The following is a 16,159-nucleotide window of genomic DNA, read 5'->3' as shown; positions in this document are numbered from 1 at the left end:
CTGTTTTTCTGCCATTATCGGGTTATTAAGTGCATGTAAACACACTCATTGTTTCATGATAGTGTTATGAAAGTGTTGGTCTGTCCATTTGGGGTGGAGGGTTACATAGCAGAGCATTGTAAGGCAAAATAGTCCCCAAGGAAACATAGTTCTTCAGATTTATCATCATCAACATTACAAATGAAAACGCAGAAGACCTGTAGGCTGTAGACATGGTGACCCTTGGTTCCTATCACCACCACTGTGAGGAAAATCAGGGAATAAGTTTTTTCTACAGTTAACTTCAGCCACTCTCAATGACTTTGTTTACATCTTATCCATTGAATTAGGCAGGAATTTGAAAGCAATGTTGGAATTCCCATTTAATTCTAATTGAATATCAAATTTAGAATATCAAATGTTTGGCTTTGATTTGATTATGATTCCTTCGAAAATGATTCACTTTTGCCATGATTCAATTCAGCTCCATTATAGATTCAATTATCAGTTAAAATATACTGAATACACAAATGTGACTGAAGGAACAGGAGCAAAATTATAAAAACAGTAGCCTCTGTTTGGGTTTCTGCGTTTGAAGATGTCTCGACAGTTTTATTTTGACCAATAATTGAGCACATATTTTATCAAATATTAGTCAATTGAAACATTTCAAGTTGCATTTTTGTACCCTGCCGATAACAAAAAGATAGGTGACTTTTTTAGATGCAGTTGTTGCTTTTGCCTCTTTGTTATGTTCCTCTTTTCCTCCTGTGCTGTTTTCCTCTCCAGCCTGCCGGCTCTTGGTTCATGTACAGCCCATTAATAATTAAGACTGAGCTTGGCGCCCTTTCTGTGGTTCGCAGTGAGGGAGGGAGGTGACGGGAGGACACAGCTGTGGGGGTGGTGGTGGGGGGGTGGTAATAGGAGAGAGAAAGAAGGAGAAAACGAGGGGAAAAGGCGACAGGATCTTTCACACTGGTGGCTTCAGAGCAACTGAGTGCATTTTCAAGATGGACAGCTTGGGGACAGTGTTGACCCCTTCGGATCCATATGCAGGGCTTGAAACTGTGGAAACCAGCAGTGTGTGGTCTAACTGTAAGCGCTACGCAGTATAAGCAGTCGCTTAGGGCTCCTGAATCACCAGGTGGCCCAAAGTATGTATTCACTAAAAATAGTTCAATATCGTTTGTAGTCAAGATTTCCTTATTTTTTCCTAAGTATGAATTATAGAATTATAGAAAAGAATAAAATTGAAGCAAGTGGGGGTGAAAGGATGTTGCTTAAGGCTCCCAATTGTTCAGAAATGCCACTGTGTATACAATCGTAACAGTGTATACTAACATGTAGGTAACTACACAATTATTACATCTTTATTACATAAACATTTTTTCAAATATATTCCTTTGTGTCAATAAACACAATGTAAACAGTCATTCAATGATGTGTGATGTGCCATTCTAGAGAAAACTCACCCAGCCACAGTTCACAGTGGTGGTCAATGAAACCAGACGTCCAAACTATTTAATGCCCATAAAAGCTCCTTCACAGAAAGTTATTGCATGAAATGATACAAATACATTGTCTGATGCCTAAACATTGTTTTATGATAGTTTTTACGAAAGTATCGGCCTGTCCATTTGGGGTGGAGGGTTACATTCAGGACATTGTAAGGCAAAATAGTCCCCAAAGAAATGTAGTTCTGCTGATTTACCATCATCAACATTACATATAAAAACTCAGAAGACACGTGTAAGTTGTAGACATGGTGACCCCTGGTTTCTATCACCACCACTGTAAGGAATACACTGTCTATACAATCGTTACAAGTCTAAAGTTATTACTGTCATTTTGTTACATTATAGGTAATTATATAATCATTACATCATTATTACATAGTTATAGAAGGAATTAAATATACGTTCTCCATTAACAAGTTCAAGTCTGCACTTCTGACTACTTTTGGTTCTAAGAAAGCACAAAAACATGGCAATAATATAAAGGATGTTTTTTGTTTACTCAAAACAAGGCTGTATACACAACAATGACCTTATTAAATTCAAATTATCATAACTCCTCATCTAACTCCACAAACACAAATATGATATGATTCAAAAGTTTAGAATCTGTTTGAATACTGTTCCTTTAAAAATGCACATGATCCAGTAGGACAACTGAGTAAAATGTCCATCCCTTTGATTGTTGACTTTGTCGCTGATGGACACTGGCAGGTGTTTTTCTATATGGCTGCTGTTTGTGCTGTAAAATGTTCCAGACTCTGGAACTCAGGCTCTGTTAACCACTGTAAAGGTAACTGACCGTGTGGTGTGGAACACCTCGGTCAGACTAAAGCCCCTCATTGTTCTTGTCCATCGTCCACAGTGTGTCCACAGCTCGGGGTGAAATGTCAGTCCTCCTGCATTCCTGCGAGCTGACAGAGCGGAGGTGAACGTGCGGTTTGTGGGTTGATAAGGCCGTGGCCTTTGGCTCTCGTTACTGACTGCTGTATTCTACCTGTTTGTCAGGTGTCAGGGATGAACTGTACCAGAGTTCATAACACAGAGGAGGACAGAACGTACAGTACAGATCTTCTGTACAGACGGCCAGCTGAGGCCTGTTTACGTACAAGTTTGCTGCAAATGTAATTAAAGTGTGCTTTTGTTGAATATTTACACCATTACATCCAAACAATAATAACAATTATTATTATTATTATTTATTATTATTATTATTATCATCATCATCGTCATCATTGCAATACAGTAATGACATTATTACTAATAAATCTTATTTATTAATTAGTTATTACATTACTATTACAATCACTTAGTAATAATGATATCTTATATTAATGGTAATATAACAATAATATTAATAGTAGCCTAATATTTATCATCGTCAGTAGTAGTAGTAGAAGTATTGTATTAACATATAACAATATAATAATAGCATAACAACAATAATAATAATAATGATAATAATAATAATAATAATAATACTTCGCATATCGCATTATTGTGATGGTGTTGAAATAATAGATAAAAGAACAATAAAAACTGTAATAATAACAATGGCAACCTAACAGTAAATAATATTTTTAAATGAAAATGATTGTGATTATGATAGTTGTTGCATTTTGTTGTGGTAATTAAGGTAGGACTAATTGTAATAATAGTAATAATATTTTATGCTACAATAACTAAACAACAAGTTATGATCATGTTATTATATACACACCATGTATTATTATTATTATTATTATTATGTTAGAATGCTGTGATAGCCGCTGGTGTGCATTGTAGACTCTAATATGGTCTCGTATCTGTGTGTGTTTATGAAGGCACTACTAGGATGTTTTTGAGGCGTAATAATAATTGTTTTTGCCCAGTTTTGAACAGATTCTTGAGGTTTCTTATTGCGTGCTCTATAACCTCTCCTCCAGGAACAATTTATACGCCAGCTCAGTTTGTCTTTTTTTTAAGTGAAATAAAAATATGTTGTGCTTGTTTGTCTTGTTTATCTTGTAACTGTTCTGGTTGTTTATCCTCTTGTGAATTTCTCTTTTTCTGACTGCCACCGAAACTACACTAACACTTAAACAGGCTTGTCTAAGGACATTTGTGACTGAATCAGCTCCTGTTGGCCTCACACTCGTTGCTCTGGATGAAAGTGCTTTGAGTTTACCTGGCTTACCTGAATGTGTACTGTATTTACTTTGCGTAAACAGTTATATGGATCTCAGTTTATGTGATTTGGGTGATAACAGCACTAATGGAATACACTGTATTGATGTGAAAATGACTGAATGAAATATAAACAGTATTTTCAGTGTAGAGGAGGTAATGAGACTGATGTCCCTCTCTCTCTCTCTCTCTCTCTCTCTCTCTCTCTCAGCACTGCCAGTAACTCGAACCGGAGCACACCCACTTGCTCGCCCGTCCTCCGCAAACGCTCTCGCTCGCCCACCCCCCAGAGCCCTGAGGGAGAGAACATGGTGGAGAAGGGCTCCGATCACTCCTCTGATAAATCCCCCTCCACCCCTGAGCAGGCCGTCCAGCGCACCTACAGCCAGTCCGTCCACACCAGCACGCGCAGCGGCGGCAAGAACTCCAAGGTGGGCATCACCACAGTGCACACACACACACACACTCATTCACACACACTGACTACTGTTCTAAAGTCTGGAATCACTTTTTATATTCACATTTCTGTTATTTTTATAAATAATAATATATAATAACATACAGTTGTATGCAAAGGGTTTGTACACCCCTGGTTAAATGACATGTGTTGATTTTTTTGCAAATCATCGCTGTCCATAGAAAAACAACGTTCTCCAAAACGGCAGCTTTACAGCAGAGGGCAAAACTTTTTTGACTTTTAATACGTTAATGTAAATAGATTGTATTACAAGCTATTTTGGATCACTTCTGTTGGTTCAGTCATTGTGAAATATTTACAATATGAATTTGTACAAATTTTTACAAATTTCGAAAAAAAAACATGAAATATAAAATGTGCCATAACTTTTGCAAAAAATACATTTTGTTTTTATGTTTTATTTTTTTCCCAAACTGTTACATTCAGTAAGTAAACAATAATTGCGCACTGAAATGTGCAGAAGTGTGTTCTATGGATGTGAAAATCAACGAAACATGTCATTTGACCAGGGGTGCCAAAACTTTTGCACACGATTGTAACTGTCAGAATATTCAGTATTTAAAACCCTTACCGGAACTTTACGTCAAGGACAATTTCCTTTTGTGCCGCAGGGGGGCGCCAGACCCCCCAGACCTTTTCAAAAACCCATCAAAAAAAAAGGCGAGTTTTCAGTTGTTAACTTTAGCAGAATGGGCCGTTTAAAGTGATGTCGCTGATACTACATGATGGATCTGTATTGTCTTCCTCTTCATCTTCTTTGCACGAGTGTTTAATAGAAAAGTGCATCGGGGCGAAAGTTTCAGTGCGTTAAATGTTGCCGCCACTTTTTTCCTCCATAGAAATCTATGTGAAAAGACCTCACGACAACAAAATATTAAAAAGCAGCATTAAGAATTAATCATACTGTTCCCGATGGCGTTTTCTCCATGTGAACCACTTGCAGAACAACTGTTTCTCGTGTGTAAGTGAAACCAAGACTGGAGTTTCGGATCATTGATCCGTTATAATAAGGAAAGACGGTTTCATTGCTGTAATCTATAATCACCAATAACATCAATTGATTCCAGACTTTTTGAACAGTATCTATTAGCATCTACTTATATGCAGTGTTATTATATCTTGGCTGCCTCAAGGAGCAACATTAATGAAATGTAAATGTAATGCATTAAACTATCAGCCTGGACTGACTTATAGTGCTGTGAAAAAGTATTTGCTCCCAATTTCTTCTATTTTTTGCATATTTGTCACGCTTGAATGTTTCAGATCATCAAACTGCTTTTGATGTTAGACAGAGGTAACCCAAGTAAACACCAAATGCTGTTTTTTAAAGATTTCATTTATTGAAGGAAAAACATTGTTCAGCCCTACCTGGCCCTGTGTGAAAAAGTAATTGCCCGTTTAGCTACTAAAACAACTAGTTGACCAAATACATTGGACTATTGGGTTTAGTTTTACTATCCACAGCAAGGCATGATGACTGCCAGATGTGTTATGTCTGAACATCGCTGAAACAGAACCTGTCTGGCATTGTGAAGGAGGCTAAAAGGTCTCAAATAGCAGCACATAGTGCCACGTTGTAAAGAGATTCAGATGCAAAATAAAGTCACTGAAATCTACCAGTCTGGAAAGGGTTACAAAGCCATTGCTAAGGCTCTGGGACTCCAGAGATCCACAGTGAGAGCCAGTATCCACAAATTGAGAAAACTTGGAACAGTGGTGAACCTTCCCAGGAGAGGCTGGCTACCAAAATTTCACCAAGAGGGCATCGACGACTCATCCAGGAGGTCACAAAAGAACCCAGACAAACATCTAAAGAACTAGAGGCCTCACTTGCCTCAGTTAATATCAATGTATACGATTCCACAATAAGAGACACAGCGCTTGTCTTGCATTCGCCTAAAAATATCTAGTTTACCCCCAGGACTTTTAGGATAATATTCTGTGGACTGATGAGTCAAAGGTGAAACTCTTTGGAAGACATGGGTCTCATTACATCTGGCGTAAAGCTAACACCGCATTCCATCATAAGAACATCATACCAACAGTCAAACATGGTGGTAGTGGTGCGATGGTCTGGGGCTGTTTTGCGTCTGCAGGACCTCGACGACTCGCCATAACTGATGGAGCCATAAATTCTGTTCTCTACCATAAAATCCTAAAGGAGAATGTCCTGTCAGTTTGTGACCTAAAGCTCAAGCGTAGTTGGTTCGTGCAGCAGGACAATGATCTGAAGCACACAAGCAAGTCCACCTCAAAAGAAAAACAAAATTAAGGTGTTGGAGTGACCGAGTCAAAGTCCTGACTGGAGACCTTAAACACACAGATCATGCCTCGAAACCTTCCAGTGTAGCCGAATTACAACAATTCTGCAAAGATTTGATTGCAGCTGTTACTGTTTGATTGCAGCTGTTACTGCCACGGGTGGCACACCCACTTATTAGGTTTGGGGGGTGGGGGGGGGGTCACATACTTTTTCACATTGTTGATGCAGGTTTTGAATAAATGTGTATTTTCAGTAAATGGAATGATCGTTTGAAAGCTGCCTTTTGTGCTTACTCATGCTGTCTTTATGTTATATTAAAATAAGATGATCTGAAACATTTAAATATGACAAATTAGCAAAAGCAGAAGAAATGAGGTGAGGGGCAAATACTTCTTCACAGCCCTGCACATGACTATATAAGAAAAGAAAATACAGCTAGTAAATGAAATGCAGTAATGTTGTAGTGGTGAACGATGGGTCAAATCAATTTCAATCAATTGTAAAGTTTTTGTGATATTTTCAGAAATATGATTATAGAACTGCTTTTTATTAGTTAGATGGGAAATTTCTGCAGTTGGGAATCCCCGTAAACAGCTTCCTGACAGGCTTTAAAGCTGAACATGTGTGTGCTGTAGTTCCCCTGGGTAGATTTCCGTGTTCCATATGACTCTGAGAGCATGACCATTTCCACCATCATCAGCACCCCATGCACAATAAACAAGACTGTCTCTCATACATTCCCCCCATCTCTCTCTTTCTCTCCCTATCTCTCTCTCTCTCTCTACCTCTCTCTCTCTCTACCTCTCTACCTCTCTTTCTCCCTATCTCTCTCTTTCTCTCTTTCTCTCTCACTCTCTCTCTCTCTCTCTCTCTCTACCTCTCTCTCTCTATCTCTCTCTTTCTCTCCCTATCTCTCTCTCTCTGTCTCTCTGTCTCTCTCTCTCTACCTCTCTACCTCTCTCACTCTCCCTATCTCTCTCTACCTCTATCTCTCCCTATCTCTCTCTCTCTCTCTATCTCTCCCTATCTCTCTCTCTCTCTCTCTCTCACTCACTCTCTCTCTCTCTCTCTCTCTCTCTCTCTGTCTCTCTCTCTCTCACTCACTCTCTCTCTCTCTCTCTCTCTCTCTCTCTCTCTCTGAACTCGAATGTCTTTGTCACTGAAACTGTTTCAGCTCATTCAGCGTTTCTGTTCCTTATGCACTGTATTTGAATTTTGTTTTGTTCTGTTTCCTGATTTTCTTTGTTCTTCTTCTCATGCATGCTAGTCACACAAGAGACTTTCCAAAGTAAGCATCACACTTTTCTGGTCTTTTCTATCGCTGTGAGTGCGTGTCTTTATGCGCCGTGTGACTGATGGTCGTCCCCTGCATCCTGACCCAGTCAGCGCTGGGCTTCCCCTGTACATTCTTCCTCCACTAACCCCAAGACCTTCAGCACTACTCTGTCACAATAGGGCTGTCGCTGTTAGATAGATCATTAGTTGAGTAATCATTGCCAGGTTTGGTACAAAATAAAGCCGGCTAATCAGTATGTGAATGGAAAGCACTCCTTATAGGAGTGATGAACCTGGGACTTCCTATCTTTTTGTCTTAACATAAGATCTGACAGGTCAAGATATGATTTTTTCAGAAATTCGTTTAACAGAAGAAAATCTTATTTTAATTTAGGAATCTTATCTTGCAGCATCTTGGCTCAGGATAATTAGGGAATCTGAACCTACTCAACCGACCATACTCGCACAGCTAAAACATATCAAAGTAATCAAGTTAGTTAGCCAGACAGCTATCGATTATCAATGTTAAAAAAAAAAACTAAAGCACGACAAAATGAAAGTTCTGTGAGAGCGCCCCCTCCTGTTTATCAGAGCATCGCAGCTCCACAGTTTCAGTTTCCCAACCGCTTTAGCCGAGCACGCTAACGTTATTCCTCCTAATAAACAGACACACGTTCAGCTCCGTCTCCTCATTATTCACCACCATCACTGTAATATTTTATCATCAACATTAACATACGAAGGTAATGAGAGGGGCGGTGGAGATCGAGTCTGCAGAGTCTGGGGTTTTTAAAATGCTGTTAGAAAAAGCAGTCATAAGTCAAATCAGCGTTTTCAGTGTAGATGTAGCATCATTATGCCAGTTATAGTGAACTGTGCTGCTGACATGTGTAAAACAATAGAAACAGATGGTTAAAACAGAGGTTAAGACGCTCTGGAGTTTTCGTGAAGTTAGGACCATTTTTAGGAGATTTTGTCTAGTTAGGATGTTTCTGTAATACTGTTTTCTTATCCGATAAGATTCTGAACTTAAGAACAGTTGTTTTGTAATAGCTTCTGTCCCAAATTCAGTCCTAACTAAAGTTGTCACGGTGACTAAACAGATTCAAAACCATCTGGGTGGGTAAGATGGTTCTCCCACCCACGATCGCTCGTCACAATGCTAGCCAACACAGGCATCTGTTAGCTGGTGTAACTCGTATTTTGACTCATAATTTTCGACTTCATGTAAATACACCAATCAGGCATAACATTATGACCACCTCCTTGTTTCTATGCTCATTGTCCATTTTATCAGCTCCACTTACTATATAGGTGCACTTTGTAGTTCTACAGTTACAGACTGTAGTCCATCTGCTTCTCTGCATACTTTGTTAGCCCCCTTTTACCCTGTTCTTCAGTGGTCAGGACCCCCATGAACCCTCACAGAGCAGGTACTATTTGGGTGGTGGATCATTCTCAGCACTGCAGTAACACTGACGTGGTGGTGGTGTGTTAGTGTGTGTTGTGCTGGTACGAGTGGATCAGACACAGCAGTGCTGCTGGAGTTTTTAACCACTGTGTCCACTCACTGTCCACTCCATTAGACACTCCTACCTTGTCAGTCCACCTTGTAGATGTAAAGTCAGAGACGATAGCTCATCTGCTGCTGCACAGTTTGTGTTGGTCATCCTCTAGTCCTTCATCAGTGGTCACAGGATGCTGCCAACAGGACGCTGTTGGCTGGATATTTTTGGTTGGTGGACTATTCTCAGTCCAGCAGTGACACTGAGGTGTTTAGAAACTCCAGCAGCACTGCTGTGTCTGATCCACTCAGACCAGCACAACACACACTAACACACCACCACAACATCAGTGTTACTGCAGTGCTAAGAATGATCCACCACCCAAATAGCACCTGCTCTGTGAGGGTCCATGGGGGTCCATATTTTAATTTTAATTTTATTTTTTTTTTCTATAACACTCTATTTGGAGTGTGACTCTGAAAAAGTTGGAGGCCACGTAGCCCTAACACCCTACCCCTCTATCTCAACAAAAAATCGGGACACCCTACTCCTAGGCATGAATGTGCAAAACGGAGGGGTCAGGGCGAAGTGGTATGGGTGAGGGGTGAAATGGGATTAGGAAATGGGAGAATTTAAAATATGCAGTATCATGTTTGCCAATTCATCAAGATAGATCATTTTTATTATTTTTCTTAATCAGGTAGTGAAGTGAATCGATTCATCGTGACAGCCCTATGTGACAGCAAACTTGATATTATTGAACTAAGGTTCATTTATTTTACCCAACCAATCCCCAGCACCCTTTAGCTGCCCTCAAGCTCTCCTTAACTTATTAGATGATATTTTGCCTAACATTAGCATTCCCATCCTTCTGCACAACAGTGTTATCCTTTAGCCCTCTGCTTTTTGCTAACATGCTTTTTGTTGCTAATGCTAACTCGTCCCATTGACATCATTGTCAGATTCCATTTGCACCCCATCTACTTTGGTCCAGCTGTTAACTGGTTCGGTAGTTAACAGTACTTTCCCTGCTAAAGCTAATGTGTGCTCATACCTGCTCTGATCGATTTGTTGATGATTCACGACTAGCCACTTTAATAGAAACCCCTCCCTTGCTGCTGTTCAATTAGAGACTGTAGCTTATCTGTTGATGCGCAGGTAGTATTAGCCGTCCTCTAACCATTCATCAGTGGTCAATTTCTGACCACAGAACTGCTCTTGCTGGATATTGTTGGGTCTGGCAGTGACACTGATATATGTTCAAATTCCAGCAATACCACGGTGCTGAGAATGATCCATCACCTAAATAATATCTGGACAACAGCAGTCCTTTGGTCAGAAACTGACCAGTGATGAATGGCATAGATGGCGGCTGATGGATGCTCCAACAGATGGGCTATAGTCTGTAATTGTGCACCTAAATAGTGGACCTGTGAGAAAGGTGGAGGTCAGAAAGTGGTCAGTGAGTGGAAAGTAGGCGGTTTCTAGTGGATGGTGATGGTGAGTTGAGGCTTAATGTTAAATGAAACACCCATATGTTTGTTTTTTATACAATGTCAGGACATGGTCAATTATAATGTCTCATGTATGTATACATTACATTATAATTACATATATGTATTGACCTATATGTAATAATAACATGATATATATATATATATATATATATATATATATATATGTATGTGTGTGTGTGTGTGTGTGTGTGTGTGCCTATATGTGATAATAGTGTTTATATATATATATATATATATATATATATATATATATATATATATATATATATACCCAAATGTAATAAAATATGCCCCCATATGTTATAATAATGTTATATATGTATGTATCAACATCTAATAAGAACTTTCTAAGTCTAATCCTAAACCTAACCCTAATCTTAACATCAGACACTGAAAAGAAGGTCCAGTCGGTCAGCCTTTTTCTGGTTTTCCTGCATCTTTGTCCTGAAAATGTACAAAAACAAATAAACAAACCCACACTGATGTATATAGAGAGCTGGGTTTGGTTGACCCGCCCTGCCGCTGCATCTGTGGATCTGATTGGAGCAGTGTCAGTGGTGTGTGTGTAGCGAAACTGTGACGGCGCTCTCAGAGGACGCGGGCCAAAAAAAAATACGGGCCTCACATGACGCTCACTGCTGCTCCGCTCACAGTCCACACGTGAGCGCTCGGCTACCACACACACACACATATACACACACACACCGAATTAACGTAGCTACAGGATAGCTGTGCTGTTTCTCTGACCTCTAACTGTTATTTGAGATGAGTGCATGTTTAGCCACTGGGGATGTCTGAGGGAATCTGACTAATTCAGGCTGAAGTTACGGCTGTTTATTTCCATATCAGGGAGGCATTTGAGATGGTCTGCAGCAGCCTTAATAGCCTTTTCATCTACGTTTACAGCTATTTTTATCAGCACTTAGCATCATTTGAAAACCAACGGACAGCACTGTGCAAAAATCAGAGACCAGCTTTCTTTTATTTAACTCACTTACAGCCATGAAGCAAACGTTATTCATTTTAGTGTCAGGAAAAAAGACAGAAAGCTTCAACAACTACATATGAAATATGAAATCAGTTGTTTCAGTGTTCAGTGTGTCACTCTTTACCTTTATTCCTGCTTCCGTTCTTTGCAGGAGACCCACTTTAAGTTTCCAAAAAAAATCTGCAGACACACCTCCAAAGTTCAGTCTCAGAAGCTGGTTGATCATTTTCTGAAGTAATCAAACACATTCAGTGATGTTGAGGTCTGGACTCTGGGGTGGTCAGTCCATCGTTCTTTGTTTGATGTGTCCGTCTCCTTTTCTCAGTGAGGTTCTTCTTGACAGCTACACATCCTTTCAGACCCACAGCGCTGAGTCGTCTTCTCACAGTGGAAGGATGGACAGAAACACCTGTGGATGTTTTCAGATCTGAAGCAGCTTGATTTTCTCCTCTCTCTCAGAGATGAAAGCTTTAAGTGCTGTTTATCTGATGGGGGCAGTTTTGGTGTCGACCGTGTCTTCCAGGTGGTTGTTAGGAGCCCCGTTTTCTCCGTAGCTTTTAATCATTTGTTGAACTCCAGTTGTGGAAACTCCCTTTCTTTCACTTATTTTACTTTGAATTTCTCCTTCCTTATGCAAGCGGATAATCTTATATCTAATCTCCTCAGGAATATTGCCTGAAAAATGAAATTTGGTCGGAAATTTAGTAATAAAGTCATCTCGTCTCTGACTTTTGCACAGTACTGTGTTTCCTTCCTATTTATCCACTACAAACATATCCCATATATATATATACTGCTGCTGTGGAACCAAAACCTAGTATCTCCGTTATTGTCGTTTTTCAGTTTTTGACATAATTTGAAAATGCCTGCTACTCTTTACATTGTGTGTAATCTTCACAATGAATGGACCAGAAGAAACGGCCCAACATGACTTGGTAAAAAGTCTGGTTCCATTGACTTACATTAAAAGTTAAGTAGGTTTTTTCCTTCTCCTGTAAAGTTACCATTTTGGAGATATGAGGTTTTGTTCTGACAGCAGAGATATGTGTGTGTGTGTGTGTGTGTGTGTGTGTGTGTGTGTGTGTGTGTGTGTTTTCAATACTCATCTCTACAAATTAATACTTATGCTAATTTGTTGCCCCCACAATCTTCTATAACCAGTTTAACTTCTTGATTGAAATTGTTTCCCCTCCAGTATGACAGACTAAACCTGATTAAAGTAAGCAATTATTTTTGTGTCATTTGCCCCCAGAACCCCACCTCTTTGAGTAATAGACTCCTAGTCAGCTGCAGACATTTTTGTGAGTGTTGCTCCAAGGCTATATACAGTACTATGCAAAAGTTTTGGCACCCCCCATTGATTTTCTAATTGAGTTCACACGTTTTCTACAGGCAACAAACTTAAATGTTGAAGTTCTTTTAGCGCACAGTTTATATTTATTTGCGGAATTGAATACATTGGAAGAACGTCAAACATTCAGCTGTTCAGTAATTGTACATGTTTACCTCTTGTCACCTGGAAAACGAGCAAAACTTTTCATTTAGTAGTTTGACGAGGGGTGCTAAAACTTTTTCACCTGTCTGTAGAGATGGAAAGGAAGCGACTGTGCGCTGGCTGTGGCCTTTGCAGCTCTTGCTTTTTTTAGACTTCATCCATAACTCTGTAGAGGAAGCATCAGTCTGGTCTGTCTGAGAAGGGGGTGGGGGGGGGTCTCATGTGGGCAGACATAAGTGAATTAGCCGTTAGTGATCAGTTAGTGGAGTTGCTCCATTTCCTCATTGCTGCAAGCTGTAATGGATGCAAACTGTTTAACGGCAGCAGATCCAATGTGTTTTTAAGGAAACACAGCCCCCTAGTGGAGACTTGGTGGACGCACAGTGCTCATCCTAAGAAGCCCTGCAGATATACAAGTATACAGTCTTGTGTAAAGCTTAGGGCACCCCAGTCAAACTTCATACTAATGTCAGTTTTTGAAAATAAACGAAAAGAAGTTCCTTCACAGGAACGTCTGTAACTTTAGTGCACAATTTCTTTATATTTTTATTAACTTTGCATATTGGAACAAAATAATAAAACATAAAATGTGGCATACAGTGTGTGCAAAAGTCTTGGCACATACCGCATTGTATGTTTTACTATTTTCTAATTTATTAGTAGTAAGTGTGCATTAAAATTTTAATTTTAATAAATGTCAGAAAAAAATATTACCACAATGTTATTTGACCATGAGTGTCTAAAATTTTGTATAAGACTGACCAAAGTTTAGACACATGTTCATACAGTACTGGTAAAAGTCAGAGACCACCTTCATTTATTTTATTTCTACACACTTTAAAAGGATGGTTCTTCATAGGTTCTTTAGTAAAGAAAATGGTTCTGTATAGAACCTGCATGATTAAAGCGTTCTTTGCATGGTGAAACTGTTCTTCAGATTCACCTAGAACGTGCTGTAGATGGTTCTATATAGAACCTTTTTGAAAAGATTCCTATATATCACCAAAAAGGGTTCTTCTAGTGTGACAAGCTTGACATCGTAACAATAGCAGAACCCTTTTTGGTGCTATTTAGAACCTTTTTCAAAAAGGTTCTGTATGGAGCCATATACAGCACATTCTCTGTCAAGCTGAAGAACACTTTCATGATGCAAAGAACCCTTTAATCATTCATATTAAGAGATCTCATGGTTCTATATAGAACCATTGTCTTAATAAAGAACCCTTGAAGAACCACCTTTTTTAAGAGTGTAGTCAAAACGGCTTTTAAGTTATTAAGTTAGTCAAATTATTCAGTTTTTCGGCACCAAGAACAAAACAGAAAAACGTTATTTAACAGAAAATTACACAGAAGCCTCAACAACTAAATATAATATCATATTTTTCAGTGTTCAGTGTGTCAATCTACCTTTATTACAGCTTCTGTCTCAGAAGCTGGTTGATCATTTTCTGAAATAATCAAACACATTCAGTGGAGTTGAGGTCTGGACTCTGGGGTGGTCAGTCCATCGTTCAGCTTCTTTGTTTGATGTGTCCATCTCCTTTTCTCAGTGAGGTTCTTCTTGACAGCTACACATCCTTTCAGACCCACAGCGCTGAGTCACCTTCTCACAGTGGAAGGATGGACAGAAACACCTGTGGATGTTTTCAGATCTGAAGCAGCTTGATTTTCTCCTCTCTCTCAGAGATGAAAGCTTTAAGTGCTGTTTATCTGATGGGGGCAGTTTTGGTGTCCACCAGGTCTTCCAGGTGGTTGTTAGGAGTCCCTGTTTTTTGCAAGTGGAATATCTTCTATCTAATCTCTTCAGAAATACCTCCTATAAAATGAATAACCTGTACTTAATGGCTGTTTGACTGGAAATGATGGGTGGTCTTTGACTCTTGCACAGTGCTTTAAATTCACTCAAGCATAAGCTTCCCTGTTTGCATTCATTAATTTTTTTGTGAGCATGAACCTGAACATCAGAATGGCTTAATACACTCAGTCAGTCGTGTCCTGTACTCTATTCAGAGGCAAATATCTGTTCTTTGTCTGCAGGTTAGAGCTTCAGGTTCTCTGTTCTGCAACAACACTTCACTTATCTACAAGTGTGCAAACCCTTCCTGAAGTTGTCCTCTTTTGTTTAACCCTTTGCAGAACTGCGTCTATACCTGTGGCCTATTTTAACCTCGTAACTTAGTCTTTCCACTGCTTTGTGGCTTATATATCATATCACCAGTGCTATACAATGCCAGTACACTGTATTACAGGTATTACACAGGTATATCTGCAGATTTGGAGCATAAGCCTGTGACGTTGTCAGGTTTTTATGTGTTGGTAAAGATGCTGTGAATGTTTGATTGTTGTCTAACCATGTTGATGCTTTTGTCTCCTTTCATTCCTCTCTGGATCGGACCAACAACAGAAAAGTCAAAGCTGGTACAACGTAAGTACTGTCGTTTTTCTTTTTTTCTCAGATCGTCATTTATTATGGGAGAGCAGGGCACAAACTAGCGCCAGGTAAAATGTAACATGGACCTTTTATCTAGTAAAACAGGTTCCAGTGGAACATGCTTTTGGGCACATTTTCATATTTCCATAGCAACATCATCTACTAATATTCTCAGCAATTGGACATATATTTCTAAAGATTCACCCTGAAGAAGTTTTGTACCGTAAAAATAACTTTTTTCATTGTAGGTGTTTTCGATTACTGGCTGAGCTGTCACAGAATTCACTCCTGTATTATTTAATTGACTGTCTGAGTGGCTGTAACATTGTTTGGAGGCAAGTAAACAACTTAAAGTGAGAGCTAGCCAGGCTAAAGTGCAGCCTCCCATTGGCAGGGTTAGTTTGATACACGGTTACCACTACAGACGTTTTTCCACTGTACAAAGTGGCAGAACTTTTGGCACCAGAGAAATGGAGCTAAGCTTTTTCCATTGGGCGTTGGTCCAGCTGGTAATAGCACTATTACATCACCAATTAGTGTATCAGAAT

The 16,159-nt window shown here is 39.4% G+C and overlaps 1 protein-coding gene across 1 annotated transcript in view; it reads left to right on the top strand.

The window, feature by feature from the left end:
• The window catches only part of gramd1ba (GRAM domain containing 1Ba), a 103,398-nt gene that overhangs the window by 60,142 nt on the left and 27,097 nt on the right, over window positions 1–16,159 (top strand). The window contains exons 3-4 of the mRNA XM_036595292.1: window positions 3,871–4,090; window positions 15,585–15,605. Of these exons, the coding sequence (XP_036451185.1) occupies window positions 3,871–4,090; window positions 15,585–15,605 (241 nt within the window). The remainder of the gene's footprint in view (window positions 1–3,870; window positions 4,091–15,584; window positions 15,606–16,159) is intronic.

The sequence above is a fragment of the Colossoma macropomum genome, unplaced genomic scaffold (assembly GCF_904425465.1).
Source record: "Colossoma macropomum unplaced genomic scaffold, Colossoma_macropomum, whole genome shotgun sequence".
Taxonomy (NCBI): domain Eukaryota; kingdom Metazoa; phylum Chordata; class Actinopteri; order Characiformes; family Serrasalmidae; genus Colossoma; species Colossoma macropomum.
The sequence above is the reverse complement of the archived record's forward strand: the minus strand, read 5'-3'. Positions and strand labels throughout refer to the sequence as shown.